Source organism: Cyclopterus lumpus, chromosome 9 (assembly GCF_009769545.1).
Source record: "Cyclopterus lumpus isolate fCycLum1 chromosome 9, fCycLum1.pri, whole genome shotgun sequence".
Classification (NCBI taxonomy): domain Eukaryota; kingdom Metazoa; phylum Chordata; class Actinopteri; order Perciformes; family Cyclopteridae; genus Cyclopterus; species Cyclopterus lumpus.
In genome coordinates this window covers 25,354,764-25,382,134 of record NC_046974.1, presented here as the reverse complement: position 1 = coordinate 25,382,134, position 27,371 = coordinate 25,354,764, and the positions used below count along the sequence as shown (strand labels likewise).

General features: G+C 42.2%; 3 protein-coding genes across 4 annotated transcripts; 2 read left to right on the top strand and 1 right to left on the bottom strand.

Annotated features, from left to right (window-relative positions):
* Nucleotides 1–623: 623 nt before the first annotated feature.
* Nucleotides 624–2,412, bottom strand: sdf2l1 (stromal cell-derived factor 2-like 1). The gene is made up of 3 exons (XM_034542458.1): nt 2,151–2,412; nt 1,394–1,590; nt 624–1,298 (listed from the first exon to the last, which is right to left on the bottom strand). Exons 1-3 carry the CDS (start codon nt 2,326–2,328, stop codon nt 1,020–1,022), a joined length of 654 nt encoding a protein of 217 aa, XP_034398349.1. The 5' UTR covers nt 2,329–2,412; the 3' UTR covers nt 624–1,019.
* A 2,589-nt stretch (nt 2,413–5,001) lies between these two features.
* marveld2b (MARVEL domain containing 2b) lies at nt 5,002–15,197 on the top strand. Its single transcript, XM_034540547.1, has 7 exons — nt 5,002–5,075; nt 8,475–9,726; nt 9,898–9,933; nt 10,023–10,201; nt 12,550–12,721; nt 12,874–12,924; nt 14,263–15,197. Exons 2-7 carry the CDS (start codon nt 8,488–8,490, stop codon nt 14,377–14,379), a joined length of 1,794 nt encoding a protein of 597 aa, XP_034396438.1. The 5' UTR covers nt 5,002–5,075; nt 8,475–8,487; the 3' UTR covers nt 14,380–15,197.
* Nucleotides 15,198–15,385: 188 nt separating this feature from the next.
* Nucleotides 15,386–26,342, top strand: oclnb (occludin b). Of its 2 annotated transcripts, none has more exons than XM_034542606.1 (9): nt 15,386–16,314; nt 18,724–18,800; nt 20,402–21,086; nt 21,708–21,872; nt 23,361–23,476; nt 24,201–24,305; nt 24,400–24,571; nt 25,277–25,318; nt 25,423–26,342. In XM_034542606.1, the coding sequence occupies exons 2-9, from the start codon at nt 18,748–18,750 to the stop codon at nt 25,519–25,521; spliced, it is 1,437 nt and encodes a 478-aa protein (XP_034398497.1). In that variant the 5' UTR covers nt 15,386–16,314; nt 18,724–18,747; the 3' UTR covers nt 25,522–26,342. The 2 variants fall into 2 exon arrangements, with proteins under 2 accessions (XP_034398497.1, XP_034398496.1); XM_034542605.1 differs by having other exon boundaries at nt 18,721–18,800.
* The last annotated feature ends 1,029 nt before the right edge of the window (nt 26,343–27,371 follow it).

Below are 27,371 nucleotides of genomic sequence, written 5' to 3'. Positions count from 1 at the left end.
TCGCCCGGCGGAAACTAACCAAGTGGAAACACGGCCTGCCTGGAGAAAGACGAAGTTCTAATGAGTCAAAACTCATTAGCTGTTATTAGAATGTGACATTACATAGACAGAGTTCAGAAGAGCTTTAGGGACATGTGACACTCTACTGGACTTCCCCCCTTTGCTTGGACTACACAAAATGTGTTCAGGAAAAGCAGACAAATGGCTCAGGAGACTCTGGGGCAAATCCTATTGGACCTGTTGAACTGGTAAAACCGTTGTACTCTGGTACAGCAAAGTACAGCCCGGAGAAGTCTGGTCAGAAGTGGTTTTCATGGAAGACTTGGAGCCCAAAAAAACATTCATCTGCAATGGAAACCAAGCGACTCCCCAGCAGGAGCTGGAAGTGTCTGGCTCTGACAGAAGCTGGAAGGCAGTTTGGCATATCTACTATTTACCTTACTTTCTATGTCCTTAATTGATCAAACTAAATATTAATTTACACACATTAAAACATATTTATATTTTATATAAATATTTTTATATATATATATATATATATATATATATATATATTTAAATATAGTTTTATATATATAAATATAGTTTTATATAAATAAATATGAGGCCAATGTGACAACAGCTTCTTTTTGTCCAACCAACAATCAAAACTTGAAAGACATTTAATTTGCAATGCCATCAAAACAAAGAGATGAAAAAAAGTTTGGTGCTTCGTTTGATGACTGACATTTCCAATTACTAAATATTGTAAAATGTTCTGTCAATTGAAAAAAAACTATCAATCTTTCAACGGGGAAACTACAAATTAAATTTGTTCTCCTTTATGAAACTCTCTAAAGAGAAAATGTATATAAAGACCACATGACAGCCATTGATCTTAATCTTTATGCGTCAGACCACCCTGAGTGTTTCACATGTACTGAGAAGAGCCAGTCCAAGATTCTGCATCATTCACACATGTTTGGTCCAAGAGAGCTTGAAGCCACATGAACAGGGATTCACATCTCCTAGTGACAGTGTCAGAGCTCATCGTGGCGCAGCGGCACCTGGCTGGGCTGGATGAAGACGCCCTCCATGGAGCGCCACCAGTTGTGCTGGTTTGGAGAGCTCATGCCGTGCACCTCACGCTGGCCACGGATGGGGTGGCCGTACTGCTCGCCAGTCACGCTCAGGAAGACGTCGGTGCCCACGTGTTTGAAGCGCACCGCCTCATCGCGCTCCCAGTGATCGCCATCACATTGCACCGTCCACGTGTCCAGGTCGTCCCCCTCGCCGTTCTCTCCGAAGGCGCTGACCTCCTGCAGGTGACACAGATAGCAAGACCCAAACTCTATTGTTGACCAAAAACTATTACGAGCTAACAAGCAGAACCTGGAAGGTGTCAATATCTGACCTGGTTATTGGACAGGGGGGAAATGAAGCTGTGCGTGTGGAGGTTTCGACTGGTCTTCATGTGTGTGATGCGGATGGCCTGACCACACTTGATGGCTGCCCCACGCTGACACGGGCGGTTGGGCTTCCCACGTATCTGCCAGTAACTGTTGGCGTCATCTGCGTTTTCAACTCCAGTTACAGACTGCTGCCCACTGCCTGCACACACACACACGTCAGACCGAGTGGTCAGTGATGGAAACATGGACAACGTCTTCTTTAACCAGTAGACTGGTTAAAGCAGAGGACTTATTTTGAAGAATCGCTAGAAGCTCCCCTCGTGGATGGTCCAGAGAGAGAGAGAGAGACACCTCCAAACCAGACCTGAGGCTTCTGGTGGGGAAATTAGGTTATTGTGGCAGTGTGGGGGAAAAGGAGGGGTAATATAACACATGCTTATCATGATCATAATTATCATCATAGCATGGGGGACTTGCATGAGAACAGAAGATGTCCAAGAATATGTAGAGATTTGTATGAAGAGTATAAAAATAGTAGGCAATGGTCAATTCATCATTCAGAGTGTTGATAATCCAATAAAAACAGAACCTGGTGTCTTCATACAAACAACCTGACGACATTTGCTAGGTGGGAATTATATTTCATGTGCAGTAAACAGTATTTGTTCACCTGGAGTTGTTGTTTGACACAAAAACAATGACTCTTCTACATCCGTGTGGTCGCAGCTAGCTAACATGATGAATGGCTGCCGGGGTTACCTGAGCCGTACTTGACGTCGTGGGAGTGCAGGCGGACGTTGTGTCTGGTGTTGAGCAGTTTGAGCAGTGAGCCGCAGGTCACGTGGCTGAGCTCCGACTCTCTGCCCTCACATTGCGACCACAGCAGCAGGAGCAGCAGGGTCTTGACGAAAGCGTGCACCGCGTGAGTTACCTCCATCTTTGTGCCTCTCTTTGCTCTCAAACCGGCAGACAGTTACAGGAACAGCGGTGTCGGTCCCTTCAAAAGGTACTGCTGATGTCAACCAATCACAGTTTGACAAGTCCTGAAACACGGAAGTACATGGCGACACGTGATAGGTCGTAGTACGTGTACGTGCTGTCACGGGGCGCTTTTCATTGGGCGCCTGCCGAGTCTCTTAAATGACATCCGTTTCCCTCACTTGCGTGTTTTCTTTGCATCTAGGCCCCGCCCACCTGTGATGGGTCCTTTTTAGACATCCATGATGGAGAGGAAACCATGCGAGGAGAGAGGACCTTGTTGTTAGAGAAACGTATGCGCAGACCTGGCCAGAAATGTACGATACCGTGTTTTCATGCATATAGCAAGGTGTACACCAATTACCATACGACAAAAACACAAGAACAGGAGTAGAGCAATCAATCTAAGGTTGACTCCTGTGAGTAAATTAATTGAAACTGAAACTGGAAACTGAAAATGACACAGAAATAGTATGGTCCAATGTGAATAAGCCAATCCTAACAAATAAGATTTGGCCTGGCAAATTGTAAAGCGGTGTTTGCCAAAAACAAGGGTACTCCTTGAGAGGAGGATGTGCAACATGCCCTGGTCCTTCCTGTGGTGACAGTGAACCGCTCCAACACCTTTCTTGGTCATGTCCAGCTGCGAGAGGTGTCTGGTCACTAGTGTCACCATGGCTGCAAGCTTTGTACAGAAACCCTGTTAGTTATGAGGACATAGCTTATGGCAGCTTTCAAAGACATCACTCAGCTGAGGTAATTAAATGGTGGGATATCATTAACTGTGAAAGCAAGAAATGAATGGGTTATGAAAAAATACTGCATCCCACATGGAATTGTTACAAAATCTATGTTGAACATATGTTAGAAGACAGGTCAACAACACAAATGTCACTGTGGAGAGTCCCCCAAATCCCAATATACTTGAATTTCTTTCAGAATGTATAATCAATCTGTTGAAGTGGAAAACTTATTTGGAAAGATATTGTGCACAATGTGTAACAGGAACCTGACAAATGTATTTTCTTGAATGAGCCTTGGAAATTTCACATGTACTTGACTCAATAAACATCTACAAATTTAAAAAAATTGAATTGTTAGAGAAAGGATACGTCACGCCCTACTGTAAAATCCAACTAGACCCATCTTCAAACTTTAGCTGGTCATTAGCGGCCTTGCTGGATTTACCTTGTGGACCAGCTTACTCAAACTGGTTAACTGGTGATAAACTGGGAGACCAGTTTAGTGTAGCTGGTTGGGAGGTGAGCAGCCAGGTTGGAGAAAGGACTGAATGATTATTCGTTAATGGAGTTTAATAGCAAATGGTCTGGAATTTCAAGGATTTATTAACAATCTCAGAAGTAAACAAAAAAGTATATGTATTTGAATACATATACATTTATTAGTTGCATTTCTATTATTTATTATTACTTTTATTATCATTATTATTCTATTACATCCAATGTTGCTGTTATTTTTGATAGTTGTAACTTTTTCATCATCCTACTACTCTCATTATAAGAATAATTTCTGTCGTATGCATTGAATGTGTTGTAACTCTGAAACGCTGTTCATTCTGTACACATGACATATATTGCCTCTGTGGCTCTCTCACTAGCTACAACTCAAAAACTGTTGTTTACTTTACAGATTAATTATACTACTAATTATTCATACATTTCTGTCATATTCATGTAAACGCTGTTCATCTGTACACATGGAATCTATTGCTTCTGTCCATCCGGGGAGAGGGATCCTCCTCTGTTGCTCTCCTGAAGGTTTCTTCCCTTTTTTCCCTGTGAAAGGTTATTTTTGGGGAGTTTTTCCTGATCCGATGTGAGGTCAAAGGTCAGGGATGTCGTATGTGTACAGATTGTAAAGCCCTCTGAGGCAAATTTGTCATTTGTGATATTGGGCTATACAAAATAAACTGAATTGAATTGAATGTAAAGTAATGTGTGCTCTGTTTACCTCTCAATCACCTGCTGCTGTGTCCTACAATGTCAGTTGCTTGGTCAACTTATTGGGAATTTCGTTTTTACAGCTCATCAAATATGATGAGAAAAAACAATGTGTTATTTGTGATGGAATTTCTCCAAAAAGCCACAGCATTTGGTCATATGTGCTTATAGTCTGATGAGACTTAAACTCAATGTATCATCTTTAATTAGGTATTGATGGTGTTATGCACACTCTCCCATTGACTGCCATTCTTAAAAATGTGGTATCTTATACTATACAATATATAAACAAGCTGATTGCATGTGGAAATGTCTTAAATATCCAAGATATTGGAGAATTGGAACAATGCTTGTAGCTGTATGTGGTAGGACAAGAGTATATTAATAATACAATGAAGAAGAAGAGAAAGATTGCTTCCATCAAACACACTGATTAATAAAAGAAACATATTTTACTTTAGATATTACACCAATTGAATGAGCGAATGTTGTCGCCAGTTTCGGAGCGTGGGAAGACGGATGTGAGAGGAGACAGTGAACGCCTCGTGAGACTGGTCAGACTGGCCAGGTGAGTTTCACCGCGGCGCGGATCTGGAATCGGTTTTCTTTCCTGCTAATTAACCCCAGTTAACCCGGAGTTCATAGTGAGGTCTGACCTGGGACCAGTGTGAGTGTGCCGAAGAACAAGGGGAGGGTACCCTGCTACACGTTACACTGCGAAAACTCGACGGAGAATCATCTGCAGGTGAGTCGGCGTCCAAATATTCAATTGTTTCATTTTTTCTTATGATGACAGGAATATAGATTTTAACGTGTAAACGTCGAACAATATAAGTTGACTTGTATATGTCAATATAAAGCGCAGCGCCTGTTTTTTTATTTATAATTGAACATGTTTACTGTGGAAGTGTCTACGTCACATGAAGGGACAACGTTTACTACACGTACCATTTCTACAGGTGCTTTCCCCTTCAGGTAATGTTTGGACTCACAGTAACAGTAGACCGACTATAGCCCCCGGGTTCACGTTCACGTGAAGGCTAGACGGGGCTCAACTAGCACACGGTCACTCTCAGGTCAGGAGGATGTAGTCAAAGGTCTGAGCACCATGTAAGGTCTCCAAACAGGTCCCAGCACCCTAAAAGGTCTGAGCACCATGTAAGGTCTCCAAACAGGTCCCAGCACCCTAAAAGGTCTGAGCACCATGTAAGGTCTCCAAACAGGTCCCTGCACCCTAAAAGGTCTGAGCACCATGTAAGGTCTCCAAACAGGTCTCAGCACCCTAAAAGGGCTGAGCACAGGTCCCAGCACCCTAAAAGGTCTGAGCACCATGTAAGGTCTCCAAACAGGTCTCAGCACCCTAAAAGGGCTGAGCACAGGTCTCAGCACCCTAAAAGGTCTGAGCACCATGTAAGGTCTCCAAACAGGTCTCAGCACCCTAAAAGGGCTGAGCACCATGTAAGGTCTCCAAACAGGTCCCAGCACCCTAACAGGTCTCAGCACCATGTAAGGTCTCCAAACAGGTCCCAGCACCCTAAACGTCCCCCTGACAGTGAATCCTCAGGCCATGGGGATGGCCCACATAGGCCCATTCCCACATTAGTGAGACGCCGGACCCTGATGAGTAGCACACGACTCCTCAATCCTTGGATGGATGGAGGTTGCCGGGCAGAGGGTCATAACCGGTGCCCAGCTAGAGAGAGCTCCTGTGTGTCGCTGAATGTGTGCATTCTACCTGAAAAATAACGTCTTCTGCCTCCAGTTATACATTCACTACAATGTGTTGGATTCATGTTAATGCATATTTAAAGACATTTACATATGTAGGGAAAATACATTGGTGGAAAAAAATAATATATATATATATATCTAACTGAGGGCTTAACATGGTGTGAATAGAAATGGGACAGCACTTTGCTGCAACATACCACGTTAACACGACAACGTAAAAATATATTGTGTACAATTGTGGGTATTTATTTTATACTTTTTACTCCCTGATTTGAAAGTCTTCCAGGCTCTTTCGGCAAATAATCTATTTATTCGTTATGTGGCGTCTGACAATTTCAGCTTCATCCCTGGCGGTTGGAAATATAGTTGGAAGCAAACAAAAAATGGCATGAACATAAAAACAATCTTCAAAGTGGTGAGAAGGCTTACTTTCATATCTTATAATCACCCACAGCATATGTAAAAGCACTCATAAAGACTGCAAGCGCACAACTTCGAGATTGCATTGCAGCACACTGCTCAAGAAGCTGGTCAATGAGATTGATGGTGCTGTTGGATTGCTGCGGGTCCACCCCATTACTACAGGAGTGTGTGATGCTTTTGCATGTGGGGGCCAACACACTTTTATATTTGTTTACTCAGTGAACATGTTGTTTTTGAACGGCTAAACAAACCTATGCAGCCACCACTGCAATCTAATTCTATAACTAGTTTAATATGAATTATATTCATATATTTGTGTCACCTAATATTTATGAGATTTGAATGTCAATGTTATGAATGAAGCTTTGTGTTTGGTACAGTCCTACTTATAAGATAGTTAAAGCTATTTTCTGCTATGAAATGTTATAGACTGGGCTACTTATATTTCAACTGCTCCCAACTCAGCTGTAAGAGTAAAGCTAAAATATTGTCTAATACACCATTAAAGTACAGCTAAGCAACAATTTTACATAATACACATTCTTGTGAGATCTACCCTTGCTTTCGATGGGACAGGGATATTATTAAGAAGGTATTTGTGGACCTGCAATTAAGAATTTGTGGTTGTGGAGTAATAAAAAAAAAATCTGTGACTTCAAATAATCAAACGTTTTACTATTTTCTACAACTACAAATTCCACTGTCACAAGTGTTTGAGTTGTGTACTTGTAGATTGTTTGTACTCCTCCACAAACACAATACAACAGTTACACGTTCTCCAATTCTTCATTGCAGGTGCACAAATACTGTTCTACAAATCACAAACTAAGAAACTCGCATGCTCACATTTTCGCTGCAGTTACTGCAGTGAATATGGCCGCAACACATATTCGCACACCTGTATCAAGTCTTAAACAAGAGAAACACTTTTTTCCCGGGATATTTTTCAAGCACAAACACATGTCAATAACTACAAGTGCTTAGATCTGCCGCTACGAGTCTCAAAGGCTGCTTTTATGCTCACAAATGACAAGCTCTGCACACTCTCACCTTTGCACGATATATCTCGGTGAAATGTGGAGAAAATGTTTGTGTACCTGTAGAGTCAGGGATGGACAGGTAGCACCAGCACCTTGCATGGTAGCTCCTCCCATCAGTGTATGAATGTTAGTTAGTCCTGATGGACAGGTGGCACCTTGCATGGTAGCTCCTCCCATCAGTGGGTGAATGGGTGTGAATGATGACATGTAGTGTTGGAGACCTTTGAGTGGTCAAGAGACTAGAAGAGAGAAATACAAGGACAGTATCTATTTAGCGTTTAGACCAAAAGCTAAAAATAAAGTATTCTCTGCATAGATTTAAGTGTGCAGAATCAATTAAATTAAATTAAATTAATGTTGTATAGCCCAACAATTTGCCTCAGAGGGCTTCTTCGATATCTTGAGCTATATTGAGCTTTTTTGATACTTCGAGCACCATATTTAAGATAAAGCGGGTGAAGCGCTGGTTTATCTGTATTAACTCAGGACTATCTAAAATAATGTTGTGTCGGTCATTTCTTTGAGCAAAGTTCATGTACATAGATAGACAGCTCAGTTGATTTAAGCTTTCATCAACTGATGATGGATATTAATTCTTATGATATTGGAGATTATATGTTAATATTTGTTTTGAACAGGATTTGCATTAGTTTGAGACAAAAAAGAAACTGTCATGTCCCTCAGTCATTTCTGTTCCTACGTTTTTAGGCTGCTTTCAGGAAACCCTGATGGCTTCTTTCCAACCCGCTTGAGTTTGTTGCACCATCAGTCTTTGTTGTGGTGATGTCGCCTTGATCCTAGCTCTCAGCAATGACATTGACGAGTACAATGTTATTATAACCAACATAATGATGTCCAAAATGACGAAAACAAGCTTTGATAACCTGGAATGATCATTTTCAGTCACTGTAGGTCCATGTGTTGACAGTAGACTGTTTTCATCCCCACAGAGTCCAGGTCCCAATGTCTTCAGGAGGGTTTGGTTCTGTCACCAGGTCTGGCCGAGTGCGAGAGATCCCACACTATGACCAGGTCCCTATGGGCTCCTTATGGCAGGACCCAGATTTTCCTATGCCCCCGGAACCGTTGCATAAAATGGCACCAGCTGTAAGCTCGGACCACTTTCCTCCTCCCCCTCTACCTGAACAGCGAGCTGTTGGGCTTACATCCTTGTACCCCCCTAGTGATGATGAGCCAATGGAGGAAGACTGTGATGTCATGGACATTAAGCCAGTCCACCGCTTCATCCCCGTCTCTGTCAAGAACTTTTTCCGTGGCAATAGCGGTAAACGTGGCAGCAAGGTTTGGGCCAATCCCTCCCCTCCACCGCCACCTGTACCTGCTCCATACATCACTGCTCCCTTATCCACTAAGAGCACCAGCTGCCACACCACAACAGGAGTCCCCTGCTCACCCCCCACCTCCGCCCCTCCATCTCCGTCCCTTCTAGGGTCCTATCGGGACCCCTACGGCGGCTCTGGGGGCAGCTACACCTCTCAGAAGGAGCGAGACGCTCTGCTGCTGGGTAGTGAAGCCTTCGACTCTGCATCAGCAGTTCCCACCAATCTCTCGGTCCAGACCTACCTGGAGCGGGTGGAGGAGTACCACCAGCGCTACGCCTACATGAAGTCCTGGGCTGGTCTGCTGAGGATCCTGGGCTGTGTGGAGCTGCTGTTGGGAGCTGCAGTGTTCGCCTGCGTCTGTGCCTATGTTCATAAAGACAACGAGTGGTTCAATATGTATGGATACTCCCAGCCGCAGCTGTTTGGGGGGCTCGGGGGAAGTGCTGGGGGCGGTTCCTACACAGGGCCCAAGACACCTTTTGTCCTTGTGGTGGCTGGTCTTGCATGGATAGTGACTGTTATTCTGGTGGTTCTTGGCATGAGCTTATACTACAGAGCCATCCTCCTAGACTCTTCATGGTGGCCTATCACAGAGTGTTCCATGAACTTGGTCTTGGCGGTGCTGTATTTATCAGCAGGGATCATGTATGTGAGGGACACCACACGAGGGGGGCTATGCAACATGCCGGTCTTTAATAACGGAGTGAATGGGGCATTCTGTCGCACAGAGGCTGGCCAGACGGCAGCCATCGTCTTCCTCTTCATCACCATGGTGCTCTACATCATCAGTGCAGGAGTGTGTCTGAAGCTGTGGAGGCATGAAGCAGCCAGGATGAGGAAGGAGGGGCTGGCGCTTGAGGTCTGAAGCACACGCACACATAGATGAATTGCTCTTCATATTTAGCAAAAATGTTCTTCACTTAACAAAAGAAAGCGTTAGAGCAGCCTCTCTAGGAGGAATGGCTGATAACAGTTTGAACATTGTGACCATCTAAAGATTCACTCTCCTTCTCCTCTTCCCTGAACCTAGATGAAAACTATGGGATCATCAGTCCCGTTGTCCATCGTAAGTATCAAGGATTGGTTTTGTCCGAGCACACATTGGATTGCACACAATGTACATGAACTGAACACATGCCTGTTTACCTACTGTAGCTGGGTCCAGCCTCCAGGCTCTCAGAGCAGACTCCTCTCCCCACTTTCCAGCCAGACATCATGGACTCTACTGACTACTCTGCAGCTGCCCCTCTGGTGGCACTGCAGCCAGAGATTCTCAGAGGTCACATACCAGCTGGACACATCCCCAAACCTGTCATTATCGCCGACTATGTGGCGTGAGTACAACCCTTTTTAGTTACAGTTCTCAAAAATGCATTGCTGTGTTCAGACCCCCTGGATAGGAAGACTCAAAATGCAACCTATTATGTATTTGTAATGTACATATTTGACATACTAATGAATTTAGTATTCTAATCATGTAGTCGTGACCTATAGCGTTCTCCCACTTCAAAGTCGAGTTGCTGCACTCAAATGATGTCCACTGATTTGTTTTTTTTTATTATGATTTTTGTTGTTGCTTCATATTGATGACACTACATGTAACACTGCCTCTGAACTTATATTATCTCTCTCTCTCTCTCTCTCTCTCTCTCTCTCTCTCTCTCTCTCTCTCTCTATATATACAGTATATATATATATATATATATATATATATATATATATATATACTGTATATATATATTTTCTGTGATTCTTAAACAACACATGTGGACCTTGTTTTTATGCAGGTTATAGATAACTTGCTGACTCTAATGGTTTCTATTTCATTTTATATTTGGTTATAGTCTTAGCCTTCTTGCCATATGAGACAACCCTGTTTCATAAACGAGGCTGCGGCTGTCAAGTTCTCCATGGTGTTTGACAGCAATATAGTTCTAGATTATGGAAATGTGGACACTTTAGTCCAATCCCTGAACAAGCACTGCTCCTCAGTGTTGGAGGACGTGGCTCCTCTTCGACAGGTCCCCTACAAGAATCCATACCCATGGATAAGTGAAACTATCCGGAGCCATGAGCGCAAATGTCAAAGGCTGAATGCTTGTCGAACGCCACAAAGCTCAAAGTACTAAAGTCTGTGTACTCAGAGAACCTATAGCTACTCTGAATGACATGATGACGGATGAGACAACTTCTTAGTTCTTGAATCCAATTTGTTAAATTCCAAAGTCCTGTTTGATACTGTAAACTCTCTTGTCTCTCCCAGCCCTCCTATCTTACCCACTTCTCAAACAGTGGCTGCAATAACTTATTTCTTCAATCTTTGTAAATGTTAGGGCAAAAATCTCATCCTCATCCAGTCCACTCACTGGTGATCACTTCTTATCCTTTTGATGAAACCCTCCTTGAGCCCACTTAATGTCCTAGAAAACCCTCAGTTTTAAAGGTTTTTTAACCGCATCAACCTTAGTGCAGTATTTGGAGTGGTTCTCTATCTCTCACACAAAACTTTGTCGGTCTCTGTTGGCCAATCTTGTCTTGTGACCCATTAAGTTCTCCATATACAGGCTGCCAGATTATCAGTAGTTTGAGCAACATTTCACATCTTTGCACCTATTTGTTGATGACAGCTAGTTGCATGTTTCATTCAAACCTTTTGAGCCTCATACAATTCCAATACTGAACGACTGGAACTAGATGGCAAATGATTTTCCAGTTAAATGCTGCTAAAACTGAAGTCATGATTCTTGCTCTCGATAAGCGCTCTGTGCAAGTCAATGCAACCAGATGTTTTTATGGTTGTCCCTTCATGGCAATTTGCAAACTTCCTTCACTCACCCAAACGTGTGTGTGTGTGTGTGTGTGTGTGTGTGTGTGTGTGTGTGTGTGTGTGTGTGTGTGTGTGTGTGTGTGTGTGTGTGTGTGTGTGTGTGTGTGTGTGTGTGTGTGTGTGTGTGTGTGTGTGTGTGTGTGTGTGTGTGTGTGTGTGTGTGTGTGTGTGTGTGTGTGTGTGTGTGTGTGTGTGTGTGTGTGTGTGTGTGGGGCTGTGACGTTACTGTCTGTGCCACTGTGTGCCGAGGTCAAACTTTAAAATGTGATGGGCAAAGAAAATCTGAAATTTGAAGCTGATCACCGGTCATGGCTGATTTTGAGTTGATGACGTTTCTCTGCTTGAACATACTTTTTTCCCTTCTATTTCAGTCATTATGATACAATGAACCAGACTTTAATTTTATTGAACCCATCTCACACAGTATGTCAAACAAGGTTGCTGGTATAGCACGGTGTGTGGAGCCCTCAGTCGATGCGCTATATTTTTATTACAGTCATGAAATACCATGTGCAGAGCCATACCAACATTACATCTATCCTATGACCAAGTATTGTGTTTGTATCGAAAGCCTGACACATTCTGTGCCATATCATTTGGGGCCAAGAGACACAGACAGGCTAGGAAAGTCAAAAAGTATGGGGAGATGGACACATTGCTGGTTTGGGTCACTTCATGGGATTTGTTGACAGTAAGAACAATATTTATATATACTCTAATATTAGATGGATATTCTTTCTAGGGATATTGTCATCCTTAGAATCTTCTGCCAGGAATCTGAGAAACATTCATCCGTAGTTTGAATGTAGCCAGCAGCCCAAGAAAAATATTTTGTCTCTGGTCCTGTTCCCACAGGAAGTACCCCAGCATCCGCTCAGAGGAGGGGAGGGACCAGTACAAGGCTGTATTCAATGACCAGTATGCGGAGTACAAGGAGCTGCATGCTGAGGTTCAGGCCATGGCCAAGAAGTTTGAAGGGATGGACGAGATGATACAGAACCTTCCCACCCGTCCTTCCAGCCAAATGGTACGACACTGACTCCTGTCTACACATCCACCCACACACACACAGATATACACACACACACACAGATATACACACACACACACACACACACACACACACCCACACACACAGGAACACACTTGTGTATATATAACATTCTAATTATGTTTCAGGAAAAAGAGCGGATCGGTGGCCTTTTAATGGAATATCAAAGGAAGAAAGCTGTAAGTATACATCAAAAAATGTAATTAATGATCCCTAACTAAGTGGCCCTTTTTATTACATTACATTACATGTCATTTAGCTGACGCTTTTATCCAAAGCTTTGTGTTATAAATGTGTCGTCTTCGGAGTTCTTTTCTCAGGTTTCATAAAGCTCCTCCAAAGCCACAGAAGAAACTAAACAATTATCCTCCTCATGATGATAAAACTGTCCCCTTTTAAATCAGTAGAACAAATTGATGGAGACCAGTAATGATTCAGCACCTCCTGTTCAAACAGAACACCTGTCTTACAAACAGAGGCTGTGGAGCCGGAAAGAAGGCATTGGCTTAAGCGATGCTATCTAGTTGAATTGTAAGATCCAGGGTTTTGGGGCTTGACAAGGAAAGAAAAGTCATGTAGCTGATTCAATTTTAATATTCATTGTTCTAATATGTCTCTTGACTTCCTCAATTTTATTGGTGTAATGCCCAACCAGTGAAATAGGAAGTGGACATAGTCGTTGTGGCATCACCTATTGTTTTGTAGAGTGCCGATTTGAAGCCTAGGGTTCACCATCTTAGATTAATGCCTGTGCCGTTTACAACTAGTGAACCATATTTGGAATGCAGAGGAGAGATGCCGAGTCATTTTCTATAGACTTCTATAGACAACCAGAGGAGTAGAGCCCTGGTGGTCACTAGAGAGAATGCAGCTTTAACACATGAATCATAGACTTCTATACAACCAGAGGACTAGCGCCCTGGTGGTCACTAGAGAGAATGCAGCTTTAACACATGAAGCATATACTTCTATACAACCAGAGGAGTCGCCCCCTTATGGTCAGGAGAGAGAATGCAGCTTTAACACATGAAGCATAGACTTCTATACAACCAGAGGAGTCGCCCCCTGATGGTCAGTAGAGAGAATGCAGCTTTAACACAAAGCATATACTTCTATACAACCAGAGGAGTAGTGCCCTGGTGGTCACTAGAGAGAATGCAGCTTTAACACATGAAGCATATACTTCTATACAACCAGAGGAGTCACCCCCTGATGGCCAGGAGAGAGAATGCAGCTTTAACACATGAAGCATACTTCTATACAACCAGAGGAGTCGCCCCCTGGTGGTCAGGAGAGAGAATGCAGCTTTAACACATGAAGCATAGACTTCCATACAACCAGAGAAGTCGCCCCCTGGTGGTCAGGAGAGAGAATGCAGCTTTAACACATGAAACATAGACTTCTCTACAACCAGAGGAGTTGCTCCCTGTCAACATGTCCCTGACGTAAAGGAATCCCATGACTAGGAAAGAAAGCAAAACATAAAAGAAAACATGTATTTCTGTTTTTCTTGCCAGGATCCAACGTATTTGGAAAAAAGGGACAGATGTGAGTACCTAAAGAACAAGCTCTCTCATATCAAACAGAAGATTCAGGAGTACAACAAGGTCGTGGACTTAAACAATAGCAACTGAACACTGCAGTTCAAGCTGTCATTAACACGCCTGGAATTCATATCAAGATATGCTTAATGATGCTTGTGTTTGCTGTCAGCAACTATGAAGCAAACCATCAATATTTAAACACACATTGAAATGAACTTTTCATGACCAAACACATTCATTTTAAATGTGACTGTTCCTTTAAGACCAGGTGTAAATGGGATCTCACAGCTGGCTAGCTAGAAACTGCCTGAATAGATGAATCTGATGTAAATAAGGCTGAGTCAATGGTAATGAAGGCTTTGATCCCAGTCATAGTTCTGTAGTAGAAGTTTGTTAGTTTAGCAGTGTATTCTTGATCAGGTCTACTCTCATATGCTGCATGTGTTATAGCTGTTAAGCTGCTTGTTATAATGCTGGTATTGTTTTTTACATTGCATTTCTTCTGTCCAGTTATATCACACTGTGAGGCACAATGAACTGTTACTGAAATCACAATGTTGAATATAACAGAAGTGTGTTTGTTTTTTCATTAGGTTTCATCAATTCTTTTCGTAAACTCACATGTACATTGTTTGATTGATGTTGTGCATGTTATTGTTTTGTATCATATGTCATACTGCTTTACAACCAAGAAGCACCTTTTTATAAACTTGTATTTACATCTTTAGCTGAAGTCCTGTCTGAGTACCTTCTTTCACATCTGCCATTCACTGTTACAGGCCAACAGCTGCCCAAACTCAGTTAGTCCAGGCCAGTGGGACTAAATGAGAGTAGTTAATAAAGTTAAAACGGTACATTTAATCATAATTTAAAAAGAATCTTGTTAGAAATATGAGTTTGCATAACAATCGTGTAACATAAGTACATGTTTTCCCAAGTAAGAATATAGTCTGATTGATAAGTTAATATGTATATGGTAGACCTGGTTAACCATTAGTATGTTCTGGTTTATTCAAGAAATTATAACAATCTTTTTCTGAAATAAGTGTTTTGATTCTTGCTTTATTTAAAATTGTGTTCAACCTTTTTTCTATTAATATAGGCAAAATATTGTAAAAACGAAACACAATAATGACAACCAACGATTCAGAATAGTGGTAGTGCAGTAGCACCCAGGAGGCTGTCTGACTACCGAAGAGGTGTGGACCCTCTCTCTAAGGAGATTGTAATAAAACAAAAACAGGAATACATCCTTTCAACCTAGAATGCCCTGTATGAACTGGACTGCATGCATAACTCCATTTCTGGCTCCATGTCAACGAGCAGCTCTGTCACCCTTCTAAAATGGCTGCTGTCGTGGCTCTTCAGCTTGGAGGACTGGTTTGGTTGTTGTGCTTCTCCCAGTATCGGGTTCAGCAACATGTCCTGCAGATTGTGTTTGGCCGCACGCCGGAGTAGCATGGCAGCCTTTAGTGTCTCAAGTTCATATTTAGCCTATGTTTTAAATTTGAACGAGCAAGTAAGACATCCTTATTTGTCACTCAAAATAAGTATTGACACATCTTTATTATTATTATAAACTAAAGTATACATTTGTTTTCTTTAATGTCTAATAGGATATCTAACAGTTGAACACCAATAATTGACTGTAAAATGTATGGAATCCATAGGCTATTTAGACAATGAAACTAACATATTGTCGGACAAGCTCTGTTTGATTAATTTTGATGAGTGTCAAAGCTGAAGACTAAATAAACAATTCAACTCCAATGTGACGGCGCTTCTTTCTGCCTCTTCCTCGTCGCCGAGTCGTTCTGCAAGCTGAGAGGAGAGAGGACAGGTTCGTCCTGTTCGGGAGGAGCCCACGTGATGAACACCTGTAGGCGTGTCGCATTGTCCTCTGAGCGCGAGGTGGGGCGCGCGCTGGAGCCACGCAGGATGCATCCGCGCGCCTAGTGACTTGTTTACGTTCACCACGTCAGTGACTTACCGTCTTCATCAGGATCACACGGCGCGACACAGCAGGTGGGTCCATTTAAGACTGATTACCGCACTTTGAGTGGGAGGAAGAGAGGGGTGAACTCTTTCCACTGAACTAGACTATTTAACGTTACTCATTCAAGCGTAAGGTGGTAACGACACCAGGTCACGTTCCGCCATTCTTTCTGGGATCTTCAAGCAGTTCGCTTGGTTTTATTTTTACAAATGTCTGTTCTAGCTTTTTTTTCTTGAAATTATTATTTTCAAAGGCTTTCTATCAAATGTGAAACATAGATACTTGATTAATGTCTTTCTTTCCCTGTGTGAAATCCGCTTTGTAACTTTAAATGGTTTTGAATGTAACTATTCCCATCAACTACTAAATAGTATAGTTTCACTGGAAACTTCAATCAGAGGATCGGTGGTTCGATCCCCGGTTCTGCTCTGTCGATGTGTTCTTGGGCAAGACACATCAACCCAACCTGCAGTGTATGCATGTTAGTTAGTCCTGATGGTCAGGTGGCACCTTGCATGGTAGCTCCTCCCATCAGTGTGTGAATGTTAGTTAGTCCTGATGGACAGGTGGCACCTTGCATGGTAGCTCCTCCCATCAGTGTGTGAATGTTAGTTAGTCCTGATGGTCAGGTGGCACCTTGCATGGTAGCTCCTCCCATCAGTGTGTGAATGTTAGTTAGTCCTGATGGACAGGTGGCACCTTGCATGGTAGCTCCTCCCATCAGTGTGTGAATGTTAGTTAGTCCTGATGGACAGGTGGCACCTTGCATGGTAGCTCCTCCCATCAGTGTGTGAATGTTAGTTAATCCTGATGGACAGGTGGCACCTTGCATGGTAGCTCCTCCCATCAGTGTGTGAATGTTAGTTAATCCTGATGGACGGGTGGCACCTTGCATGGTAGCTCCTCCCATCAGTGTATGAATGTTAATAATAACAATGCATTTTATTTGTAAAGCACCTTTCGTCCGAGTGCCACAGAGCCAGTAGATAGTTAAAAACAAACTATAATAGAAAATAAAATAGCTGACAGTGATTTAACACAAAGTAAAAAATGCCTTCCTCAATAAAAAGGTTGTTAGGCCGGTCTTAAAGACTCCAGGGTCTGTGTTGCCCTCATGTGGTCAGGGAGACTGTCCCATAAGCAAAAGGACGGTCTTAAAGACTCCAGGGTCTGTGTTGCCCTCACGTGGTCAGGGAGACTGTCCCATAAGCAAAAGGTCTTAAAGAGTCCAGGGTCTTTGTTGCCCTCATGTGGTCAGGGAGACTGTTCCTCAAGCAAAAGGTCTTAAAGAGTCCAGGGTCTGTGTTGCCCTCACGTGGTCAGGGAGACTGTCCATAAGCAAAAGGCCTTAAAGAGTCCAGGGTCTGTGTTGCCCTCACGTGGTCAGGGAGACTGTCCATAAGCAAAAGGTCTTAAAGAGTCCAGAGTCTGTGTTGCCCTCACGTGGTCAGGGAGACTGTCCCAGAAGCAAAAGGTCAGATCGCCCATGGTGCGGAGCTTGGTGTTCGGGACTCGGAGGAGCGAGCTGTTTGTGGATCTGAGGATGCGGGGGGAGGTTTGAGGAGTAATGAGTTCTTGTAGTTGGCATGTCCTTATTTACAAGGCTTCTTAACGTACTTCCATCTTATCTATGTACGTTAATTCATCAGAAAAATGCTCAAAGCTACCGTCTTCTCTCTGTGACAAATGAGCAAGGCCTCCTCTTGCTATCTGTCCCTAACGTCCGTCTGGAATTGGGAAAAAGGGCTTTTAGGTTTGCTGCTCCTGCAGTTTGGAATCTGCTGCAGACTGATTTGGGTCTACGGGAGCCGGTCTCTTTAGATGGTTTTAAATAGAGATTGAAAGAGTTGGAGGAAGGTTCATCTGGTTGTAGATGTTTTTCTGACTGAGGTATGTGCACCTGTGTGAACTTGGATGTGATGACTTGAAACTTAGTTTTGGTTTTACTAAAGTTGTTATTGTCTGTCACTGTTTTATGTTGTATGTCTGAAACTTTGTTAAATGTGCTTTTGCTGTCTTTGCTGGGACACTCTTGTAAAGGAGATTTTTAATCTCAATGAGGCTTTTCCTGGTTAAATAAATTTAAATAAATAAAAAATCAGTGTATGCATGGGTGTGAATGTTGACGTGTAGTTGGAAGAATAGAAAAGACATATACAAGTACAGTCCATTTAGTCCCAGCTCTGTTCTGTATTTTTTGAAAACAGACAGCTCAGTTTGTGTTCTTACAGTTTGAAGTCTGACAATTAGCATCAGATACCACTGTATTGAGTTTGGTGGGAAATGTGATGGGTGTCACAATGGATGACTGCTGCCTTCTGGCACCACAGGAACGGTAGTTGATCGGGCAGTGGTTTTAATTACACTATAAAGGTCACTTTTCTTATGTTTTTGCAATAACAATACTTGTTTGTTTTTTTGAATTTGTGTTTTAGCAGGGTCAGCTTCAGTTGGATTTCAGTATGCCGAACAAGAAACACAAATCCCCACTGCACAAGCCAAGTGCTGGCAAACAGTAAGTGACCTACATTTCTCCCTCACTACTACACTTTCATCCTCATGTCTCAGCCACTACATATATTTGTACTTTTCAGGGCAGATTCCTCTGTATTAGCTGAGGGTTCCAACATTAGCAGCATTTGTTTAAAGGGACCCCCTGGCCTCACTCCCAACTCGTCAAATGCCGACAGTTGGTCAGTGCTCCGGTGTCTGAATCCGACATTAACTAATTCATGTAAACCCACCCGCATCACTATGAGATAGTCAGAGCAACTGACATAGTATGAAGATTGGATTGTACACACTGGGAGGACAGGAGGGGAGATGGATGGGTCAACAAAACCACAGGACCTTTGTCCAGGAGACGGGTGTATGTGTCCAGTGCAAAACAGTAAACACTGACTCAGCAGTCGGTAGTCATTCGGTATTGACGTGAGTTGGTAGTCAAGTTGGCATCAACCACGATGTTCCTGAACCTGACAAAGTGTTTTTTTTGTTGCCTAAACCTAACTTCTTGGCACATCCAGACCTGATGCTAGGGGGGGGGAACCTTGAGCGTGATGGTTTGAAGCTTAGGGCAAGGGACCAATCATTGGTGACGAGTTGGGAGTGAGAACGTGTTGAAGGGAACAGTGGGACATTTTGGAAATGCCTCTTTTCTGGCTTAGCAAGACAAAACTACTAATCATCAGATCTCTGTGGGGCTCGTATAGAGATACGGTAGATATGGTACATAACATTGCAAACATTGATTGATTATCAAAAAGTCCATTGACAACTATTTTGATAATTGAGTAATTATTTAAATCTATTTTAAAGTGCAAAACATTTCATGCTTCCAGCTCCTCAGATATGAGCATTTGTTGCGTTTCCTTTTTTCCTCTATTTAGGAGATTGAATATCCTTGAATGTTGGACATTTATTCGGACAAAATAAGCATTTTAATGACTTCCCTTCGTGCTCTAGGAAATTGTGATGGACATGCTTCACTATTCTCTGATGGACCATTAATTTAACGACTTAAATCTTCAGATTCCTTGATAATGAACATAGTCTTTTATGTTTAGTATTTTATGTTGTGTGTACGCCAGTGGTGTCCACACACACTATTACCCTGCAGACATGGAATATTCTTTTGAGGGAACATCCTTCTCTTTTAGAGAACCCCCAGGAATGCTGTGTTGTTAAATGACTTTAATTACTCTAAAATATTACTCATATGTTGTGACAAGTGTGTGAAATGACAAGGAAACATTTTTGTTGTACTTAGTTTGCACATTGGAACTATTTATTTACAGTTCTGTACAATAGACAGTAAGAAATCCATTATTTTCTTTATAATTCTTTGTACTGTAAACCATTCTACATTCAGTGTTCAGTGTTGAATGTGTGCATTTCTGGAATATAGAGAGTACAGCAGATGTTTCAATGCGTTGTTCATTCAAAAAAGCTTTCTCAATATTGCTTTTGAGCTGATGATGTTGCGTGTTGTTCCGCGTGGGTTCAGTTCACAAAGCATTCGCATTACTCTCTCTTGAACAAAGTGGCCATGTCCACCACGTAGTTCAGTATCCAAACCGCCGTCTGTTCTGTGAAAACTCTCCTCTTCTCTTGCAGCCATAGCAGCAGACACAAACACAGCGAGTCCAACCCAGTCTTTTCCTACTACCAAGGAGTGAATATGCTTCACTTCTACCGCTGGACTTCACCACCTGGAGTGATGAAGATAATGTGTATCATCATCATCATCATGTGTGTGGCTATGTTTGCCTGCGTGGCCTCCACACTGGCCTGGGACTACGACATGGGCCTCATGGGTATGGGAGGCGGTGCTGGCTTGATGCCAGGTTATGGCAGCTCATACGGTGGCTCATACAGTAGCTCATACGGTAGCTCATACGGGGGCAACACATATGGAGGTGGCGCTGGTGGCTCTGGTGGCTCCTATGGCGGAGGATCAGAAATGAGTCCTGCAGCTGGAAAAGGCTTCCTCATCGCCATCGCCGCCATAACCTTTATAGCTGTGCTCATCATATTTGTGTTGGTTGTTTCGAGGCAAAATGCTGCCCGCTCGCCAAAGTTCTACCTGGCAACCATCATCATCTGTGCCATCTTGGCATTTCTAATGGTCATCGCCACTATTGTGTACCTGGTGGCGGTGAACCCAACAGCCCAGGCGACAGGGTCTGTCTACTACAGCCAGATCCAGCAACTGTGTTCCCAGTATCAGACCCAGACCCAGGCCCAGGGCATCTTCCTCAACCAGTACCTCTATCATTACTGTGTGGTGGAGCCCCAAGAGGTGTGATACGCTTGCTTTTTCACTTTAACATTGCTGAGCATTTGCTAACATATTATTCTGTGTTCTACTATAACTTTCCAAATGTTTCTCTGACCACCCAGACGGTCTTTGGTTTTAATTCAATTCAGTGTGATATATAAACCCAACAGAGAAACTGCAGGTAATCTACCACAGTCAACAACATTTCTCTGTAGCTGACATAATGTTCTCTGTGATGGACTCCTAACAATATTTGGAGGCTCACTAGTCCCGTTCTGAAGCATGGAATTCGATAGCGGACGATAGTTGCTCAAACTTCTCTGTGAATTAGAAGCCAGAACACTGTTTCTTGAGAGACATGTTTCATTTGTGTTTTTCAAATGTCATTTTGGATGCTTTGAGCTTCCTAAACCAAATTATTAACTTCTGTTGTTTGGGTGTAGTGGTATAAGTGTCTTTGTGAGTATTTTGGTGAACTGACCCTTTACCAGGGAGCAAGTGGCTATCCTGTTTTCTCTGTGGACTCGGATCCAGTATTCATAAGTTTGAGTTGTGTGTTAGCTCTGCCAGCCCTGTGACTTACTATTCATGTTGCTGGATGTCATTTCAGCCCACTGACATGGAGTCCTTTTGTTCTTGCAGGCCATAGCTATCGTTCTGGGCTTCCTGGTGTTTGTTGCCCTCATCATCCTGCTGGTGTTTGCAGTCAAGACTCGCACCAACATCAGGCGCTGGGGCCGGGATCGCATACTCTGGGAGGAAGTGAAGGTTGTCAATAATGGTTTCAACAACAGCGTCGGGGAGTGGGTGAGTGTGTGTGTGTGTGTGTGTATGTGTTTGGCATATAAAGGACTTTTTTTGTGTGAGAGCTAAAGACTGGATCAACTAAACGTACCTTTTATTCAACAAACCTAAGACTTCAACTAAGTACATCAGGTAAATTCAACCAATTACAGATTGTCGTTTTAAACTTACCTATGTACCACACTAAATTCCACTAAAGTGCAAACCATAGAACTCACACCATAGAACTCACACAATGTGGCGTTAAATGATGGGTCTGTGAACAACGAACGCTCCAAACAGAACGCAGGACACACAAGTAAGCCGTCATGCGCACGCAAAGTTTATCTCTGGCTAAACTTATCTTTCCATTGTCGTTGTTTGTCTCTTTTACAAGATGTTCCTGATTCGATGTGAGGTCCTGGGACAGGGATGTCGTATGTGTACAGATTGTAAAGCCCTCTGAGGCAAATTTGTGATATTGGACTATACAAAATAAACTGAATTGAATTGAAAGTGTAATCTGTAAAAAGATTTGAGTTGCACAATATATATTACTTCAAGGAACTGGGCACAGCGCGTTACCTACTTGTTGTGGGACATTCTTGGTGTGCGAGTGTGTGTGCATGCGCATGTGTGTGTGTGTGTGTGTGTGTGTGTGTGTGTGTGTGTGTGTGTGTGTGTGTGTGTCAGTCAGAGCGGAATGGTTTCATTTGCAGTTTCTGGGTGTGGTCTGTTAGTTGCCATTCTTAGTTGCAGCATGATGTGTTGTCAGGAGGGTGTGTTCTAAAAATCTAAACTTATCCAACAACCATTAGAAGGAACAACATCTAAACAGCGCTGGAATCCTAATGAGTGGGTGTACAAAAGAATATTAGAACATTCTTCCATTCCCAGTAGTGACATCATCACGGTTTGTGTTTTGAGGGCAGTGACACAAATGAAAGTGTTAACTTCTATACCAGCATAGTTCTCATTCAGGGTGAGAGAAATTTGCCAACAATGCATTCAGCAGTTGTACTTAGAGGCTTCTGTGGATGCTCGTGATGGTATCGGTGATTTTCAGGCGTGCCGGGCGAGTAGAGGAACTGGTTGGTCCTAGTGAATGCTGCATGCATCAAGACTGTTTAGCATATGGAGAGCACAAGGAGCCTCAGGAAAACCGGAGGGAAACGTTGGGCAAGCAAATGAGTTTTAAATGGGTTTCTTTGTAACACAACTTCTCAAAGCAAGCAAAAGAAAACACACCCCATAAGAGTTTCTAACTCTAAAACTGGTGTTATAACTATATAGTTTAGTATATGAATAATTAGAAACAAATAAATATAAAAGCCACAGTCAAATTCAAGAAGGCATGCCAGTAAAATATTTAACTGATCTTTATTTGTGAAAATTGGTTGGTTAAAGTTTTCTAAATTCCACGTTTGATGGAAACTAAGCTTCGAACTATGTCTATCTCTACCGTGTCACGTTTTCGGTCAAACTCGAATGACTGTCTCTCTCTTGTTTCAGGTGAACAATGTGTCTGGTGACCCAGAGGTGCAGGTACATGACCATAATCCCATAATGAGAGGGTCCAGAGAATATGTGGACCAGCTGGACCACAACAAGCCTCTTTACCTTCCAGGGTAAGCTATGCATCCTACTGTGCACCTCCCAAGGGCATTTATTTGAACTTCCCTCATCTTGAAATGAAGCCCAATGAGTTTACTGTAGGTTTCTGTTACTGCAGTCTGCTGGCACTGATTTGAGGTTTTTCTAAGGGACAACAATGCCCATTAAGCAATAGCAAAACAAAATCAAATGGGTCAGAGTAAAACAAGAAGTACATTGTTTATATGAATATTAACACTAAAGAATACGATATACAAAATCCCATCCACAAATCACAAGTATCGCAAAAGTCAAGGTGTGCAGATTTGCCACTTTGCAAGAGAGCACATCTGTAAAGTTAATGTCACATGTCAAAAACACTTTGGGCAAATTTCTGGACATTTTGGACTCAAGGATGAACTGATAATAATTTAATGGTCAAAGGTCAGGGACACTGTGACCTCACATAACACATTTGTTGTCATAGGTCAAGAATGAATATGCTCATTATGCCAATGTGCGAAGGAATACAAGCGCAAGAAAATTCCAATTCAGATTAAATATAAAACGTGACTCGACTGCATTGACAATGTATAGAAACATCCATTGTATAGAAAATATATATGTTCAAATAATGATACAAAATGTCCGTTAATGTAGCGCATCAAGTTGTACGTTGAGGCATATATGCCGATAAAACACTTTGCTACACAGTAATGGCGGTGGAATAAATGGTGAGTCCATCATTCTTTTTTGCAGAGACTCAGACATCAGCAGTTCTGTGGGAGGCCTGCAGCCCAGGCTGAAGGACTATGACGCGGGTGTGGAGTCTGGAGATGACCTGGAGGAGGAGGACTTTCATGTGTGAGTATCCAAATGTATGCAACAGAGGGTCTTACTAGTAAGGGCTATTATCACATAATACATTAACTACATTTCATTCTGTTCTCGTCTGCAGTTTGTTTCCTTCCATTGCGGATGAGCAAGAGCGTCTGAACTACAAACGTGAATTTGACCAGGAACACCAGGAGTACAAGAGCCTGCAGGCTGAGCTGGACAGCATAAACCAGGACCTGGCTGATCTGGGCAGAGAGCTGGACCAGTACCCGGAGGGCAGTCCACAGTTCCTGGTGAGTGTGGCAGGCCAAGTTTGAGTCGGTCTAAGCTTCTTCATAGGACTCGTCTACAATGTATGGTTATGACTACAAATAGAAATAGGTTCAGATCAAGATAAGAAAGGGGTCAGGAAATGAGAACATAACTTATGAAAGTTATTCTTAAACCCCTGGTTTTGAGTTTTGAATATGTTGTACTTTTTTATCTAGAACAATCGACAGGCAAAAGTTAGCCTTAACTACCTTCACCATTTGATTTGTGTTGTTGAGATAAAGCTGAGCTTAGCATTAGCCTACATTTAGTCTAGGTCTCTTATGCTAGATTGGTGGACCATATGGGTTTGTGGCCATACGGGTCTTCATATGCAGAAAGTGTCATGGGAGATATATGACTGGAGCGGGTTGTCCGGCTCCTCCAGTCCTGGCGAAGATCCGGCCACCAGATGCTCGCCGGCGAGCTCCCCTCCTGGGTCTGGCTCCGGGAGGAGGACCCATTTATACTTACTGAATTCCAGTTTCCCCTAATGTTACTGAAAATACAATAACAGTGAAGTAATTGTCAAATTCCGACAACTCTGATTGTGATAATGGCAATTATAAATTCTGCACCGAAACACAGAGTCATCTTTCAGAAACCTTGGTTGTGCATGAACCCAGTTTGAGTGTGAATCTAGGAGGGTGCTTCAGCGTAGCCATTGACCACCATCTTTCTAATCTCAGGATGCCATGGACGAATACACCAGACTGAAGAACCTCAAGAAGGTAAGGGAAATGCAGTGAATCCAGCAGTGTTGTTCTTAACAGTGAATTACAGTCCTCTGAAACTAAAGAATGAGTGGGGTGAATAAAATCGAGTTGTTCTGCAGTCCCCAGACTACCAGGTTAAGAAGAAGAAGTGCAAATATCTCAGGTCCAAACTGTCCCACATCAAAAGAAAGATCAGCGAATACGACCGCCGGCCTTGAACCCCCCCCAGTTCATCACAAACTTCTATGGGATTACTATATTGAACACCTGTTGCCTCTATGTTACATCTCTATAAAGCTAATCAACTGAAATATTTTTTCCCCAGAGCATAAGGGGTGAATAAATATGGAATGGACGTTGTCTTTGATTAATAATTTTACCTCTGTGAGTTTCATGACCAACTATTTCAGCATATTAAACCTTTTACTTTTTTTTGTTAGAAAGTCAGAGATGGGAATTTAGATGGTTTTGTTTCAGTACTTGTGGCTTTTATGTAGCAGTTATTGTGCTTCTTTGATAGTCTTTTTAAAAACATGTCTGACCGTTTTATGAACAATGAAGAAACAGCTACGAGAATATGAAGGAACAGCTAAGATGAGACATGAACATCATTGAGTCACTGACCATCTCTTGTAAATAATTGTTTTTTTCTAGTTCTTAGAAACAATGTCATTGTTTTATTAATACGTTTTTCTGTTCTTTTTGTATAGACTTTTGTCATTATGTGTATTAAAAGGAAAAGCCCAGGTGTAAATACATGATGTCTTGGTACCCTTAAGGTGGGCCGTAAACAATTGTCTTTAATGTTCTGATTGTTATTCAAAAGCAAATGAACAAATCCTCCCACCCAGTCAATATATTTTTATTACGCACATTTTAAATTAATGTAATTCATGCTTGTTGAACTGTTTTAACTTATGTATGCATTATGTGGTTTGGTGTGCAATTACAAAGTTATATCTGTTCTGACTTTTGGAGAAAGCAGGAATGCAAGATTTCAATAAAGAAAAGTAATTATTAATAAACTCATTGTATTACTGTGTTGACTGCTGGCAGACTCGTCATTTTGCACTTTCCTTTAAAGTTTTATAGCGGTTATAAGTCTGCCAAGAACAGACCCGTTGGTGTTTCCTGTAAGCCCAACCGGACTCTCGTGATTCACAGCCCTTCTTAAGATTCAAGTCGGTTTCTGATCAGCTGATCACATCTGGATCAGCTGTCAGTCAGCTTTATCAGCTGGAGAAACTTATGAGGAGTTTGTTTTCTGGACAACAAAAGGACCACTACCAACTTTCACGTGAGGCTAATCGAGTGTCGGGTTTGATGAGTTATATAATTTAAGTTTAACCTGAAACATTGAGCCTAATAAATTAATTCCAGTGTTCAAGAGAAAACCATAATTATATTCTGGGATATTTCATAATGACGTCGCAATCAGAATTGTAAAACATACAAAGCAGAAACATACATACAGCTTAAAAAGACTCAAGGCCGGTGAGGAACATTTTTGCCACCACAAGATTCATTAATTATCCATAGATGCAAGTATGCAGCTAAAATAAAAAGTGAAACCTCAAATGAAACGCACAGTTCAAAACTATATTAACTAACACGCAAACAAGATGTTCATACATATTTACATTTACATATGGGCTACACAGGTGCTGCATTCAGTGGAGAAGAGAACACCAGATCATCTTTCAGTATAAACAGCTGAATTCATCTGAATAATATTACTGTAACAATAGGTGGAACATAATCAGTGTGGGAATCACTTCTGATAGCTTGGCAGCACTATCAAGCATTAATTCTGGAACATTTTCCATATGCTACTCAGACTACGTTACAGGGGATTGGCTGTGTTTTTCCTTTGAGCACCTGCTCATGTAGGCGTGGAGAGAAATGAAGAGACAGACATATTGGCGAAAAACAATCATTAAAATGACAATTCACTGACATACAGGTACCATTAACTAAAGCAGAGGTCTAAACCATCATTAAAGATAATATGCATAAATCCTGGCAAGCATATTGTGACTTGAAGAGTGTCCTCCACAACCTACTGACC

What these genes read in the sequence shown, in the direction of transcription:
- sdf2l1 (XM_034542458.1), bottom strand. Translation starts at nt 2,328, where the DNA reads ATGGAGGTAACTCACGCGGTGCACGCTTTCGTCAAGACCCTGCTGCTC. An exon ending in CGACGTCAAGTACGGCTCAG is followed by an intron (nt 1,591 to 2,150) that starts GTAACCCCGGCA and finishes GTGTGTGTGCAG; the next exon opens with GCAGTGGGCAGCAGTCTGTA. An exon ending in CCCCCCTGTCCAATAACCAG is followed by an intron (nt 1,299 to 1,393) that starts GTCAGATATTGA and finishes TGTCACCTGCAG; the next exon opens with GAGGTCAGCGCCTTCGGAGA.
- marveld2b (XM_034540547.1), top strand. Translation starts at nt 8,488, where the DNA reads ATGTCTTCAGGAGGGTTTGGTTCTGTCACCAGGTCTGGCCGAGTGCGA. An exon ending in AGGAGGGGCTGGCGCTTGAG is followed by an intron (nt 9,727 to 9,897) that starts GTCTGAAGCACA and finishes CCCTGAACCTAG; the next exon opens with ATGAAAACTATGGGATCATC. An exon ending in CCCGTCCTTCCAGCCAAATG is followed by an intron (nt 12,722 to 12,873) that starts GTACGACACTGA and finishes ATTATGTTTCAG; the next exon opens with GAAAAAGAGCGGATCGGTGG.
- oclnb (XM_034542606.1), top strand. Translation starts at nt 18,748, where the DNA reads ATGCCGAACAAGAAACACAAATCCCCACTGCACAAGCCAAGTGCTGGC. An exon ending in AAGCCAAGTGCTGGCAAACA is followed by an intron (nt 18,801 to 20,401) that starts GTAAGTGACCTA and finishes CTTCTCTTGCAG; the next exon opens with CCATAGCAGCAGACACAAAC. An exon ending in GACTGAAGAACCTCAAGAAG is followed by an intron (nt 25,319 to 25,422) that starts GTAAGGGAAATG and finishes GTTGTTCTGCAG; the next exon opens with TCCCCAGACTACCAGGTTAA.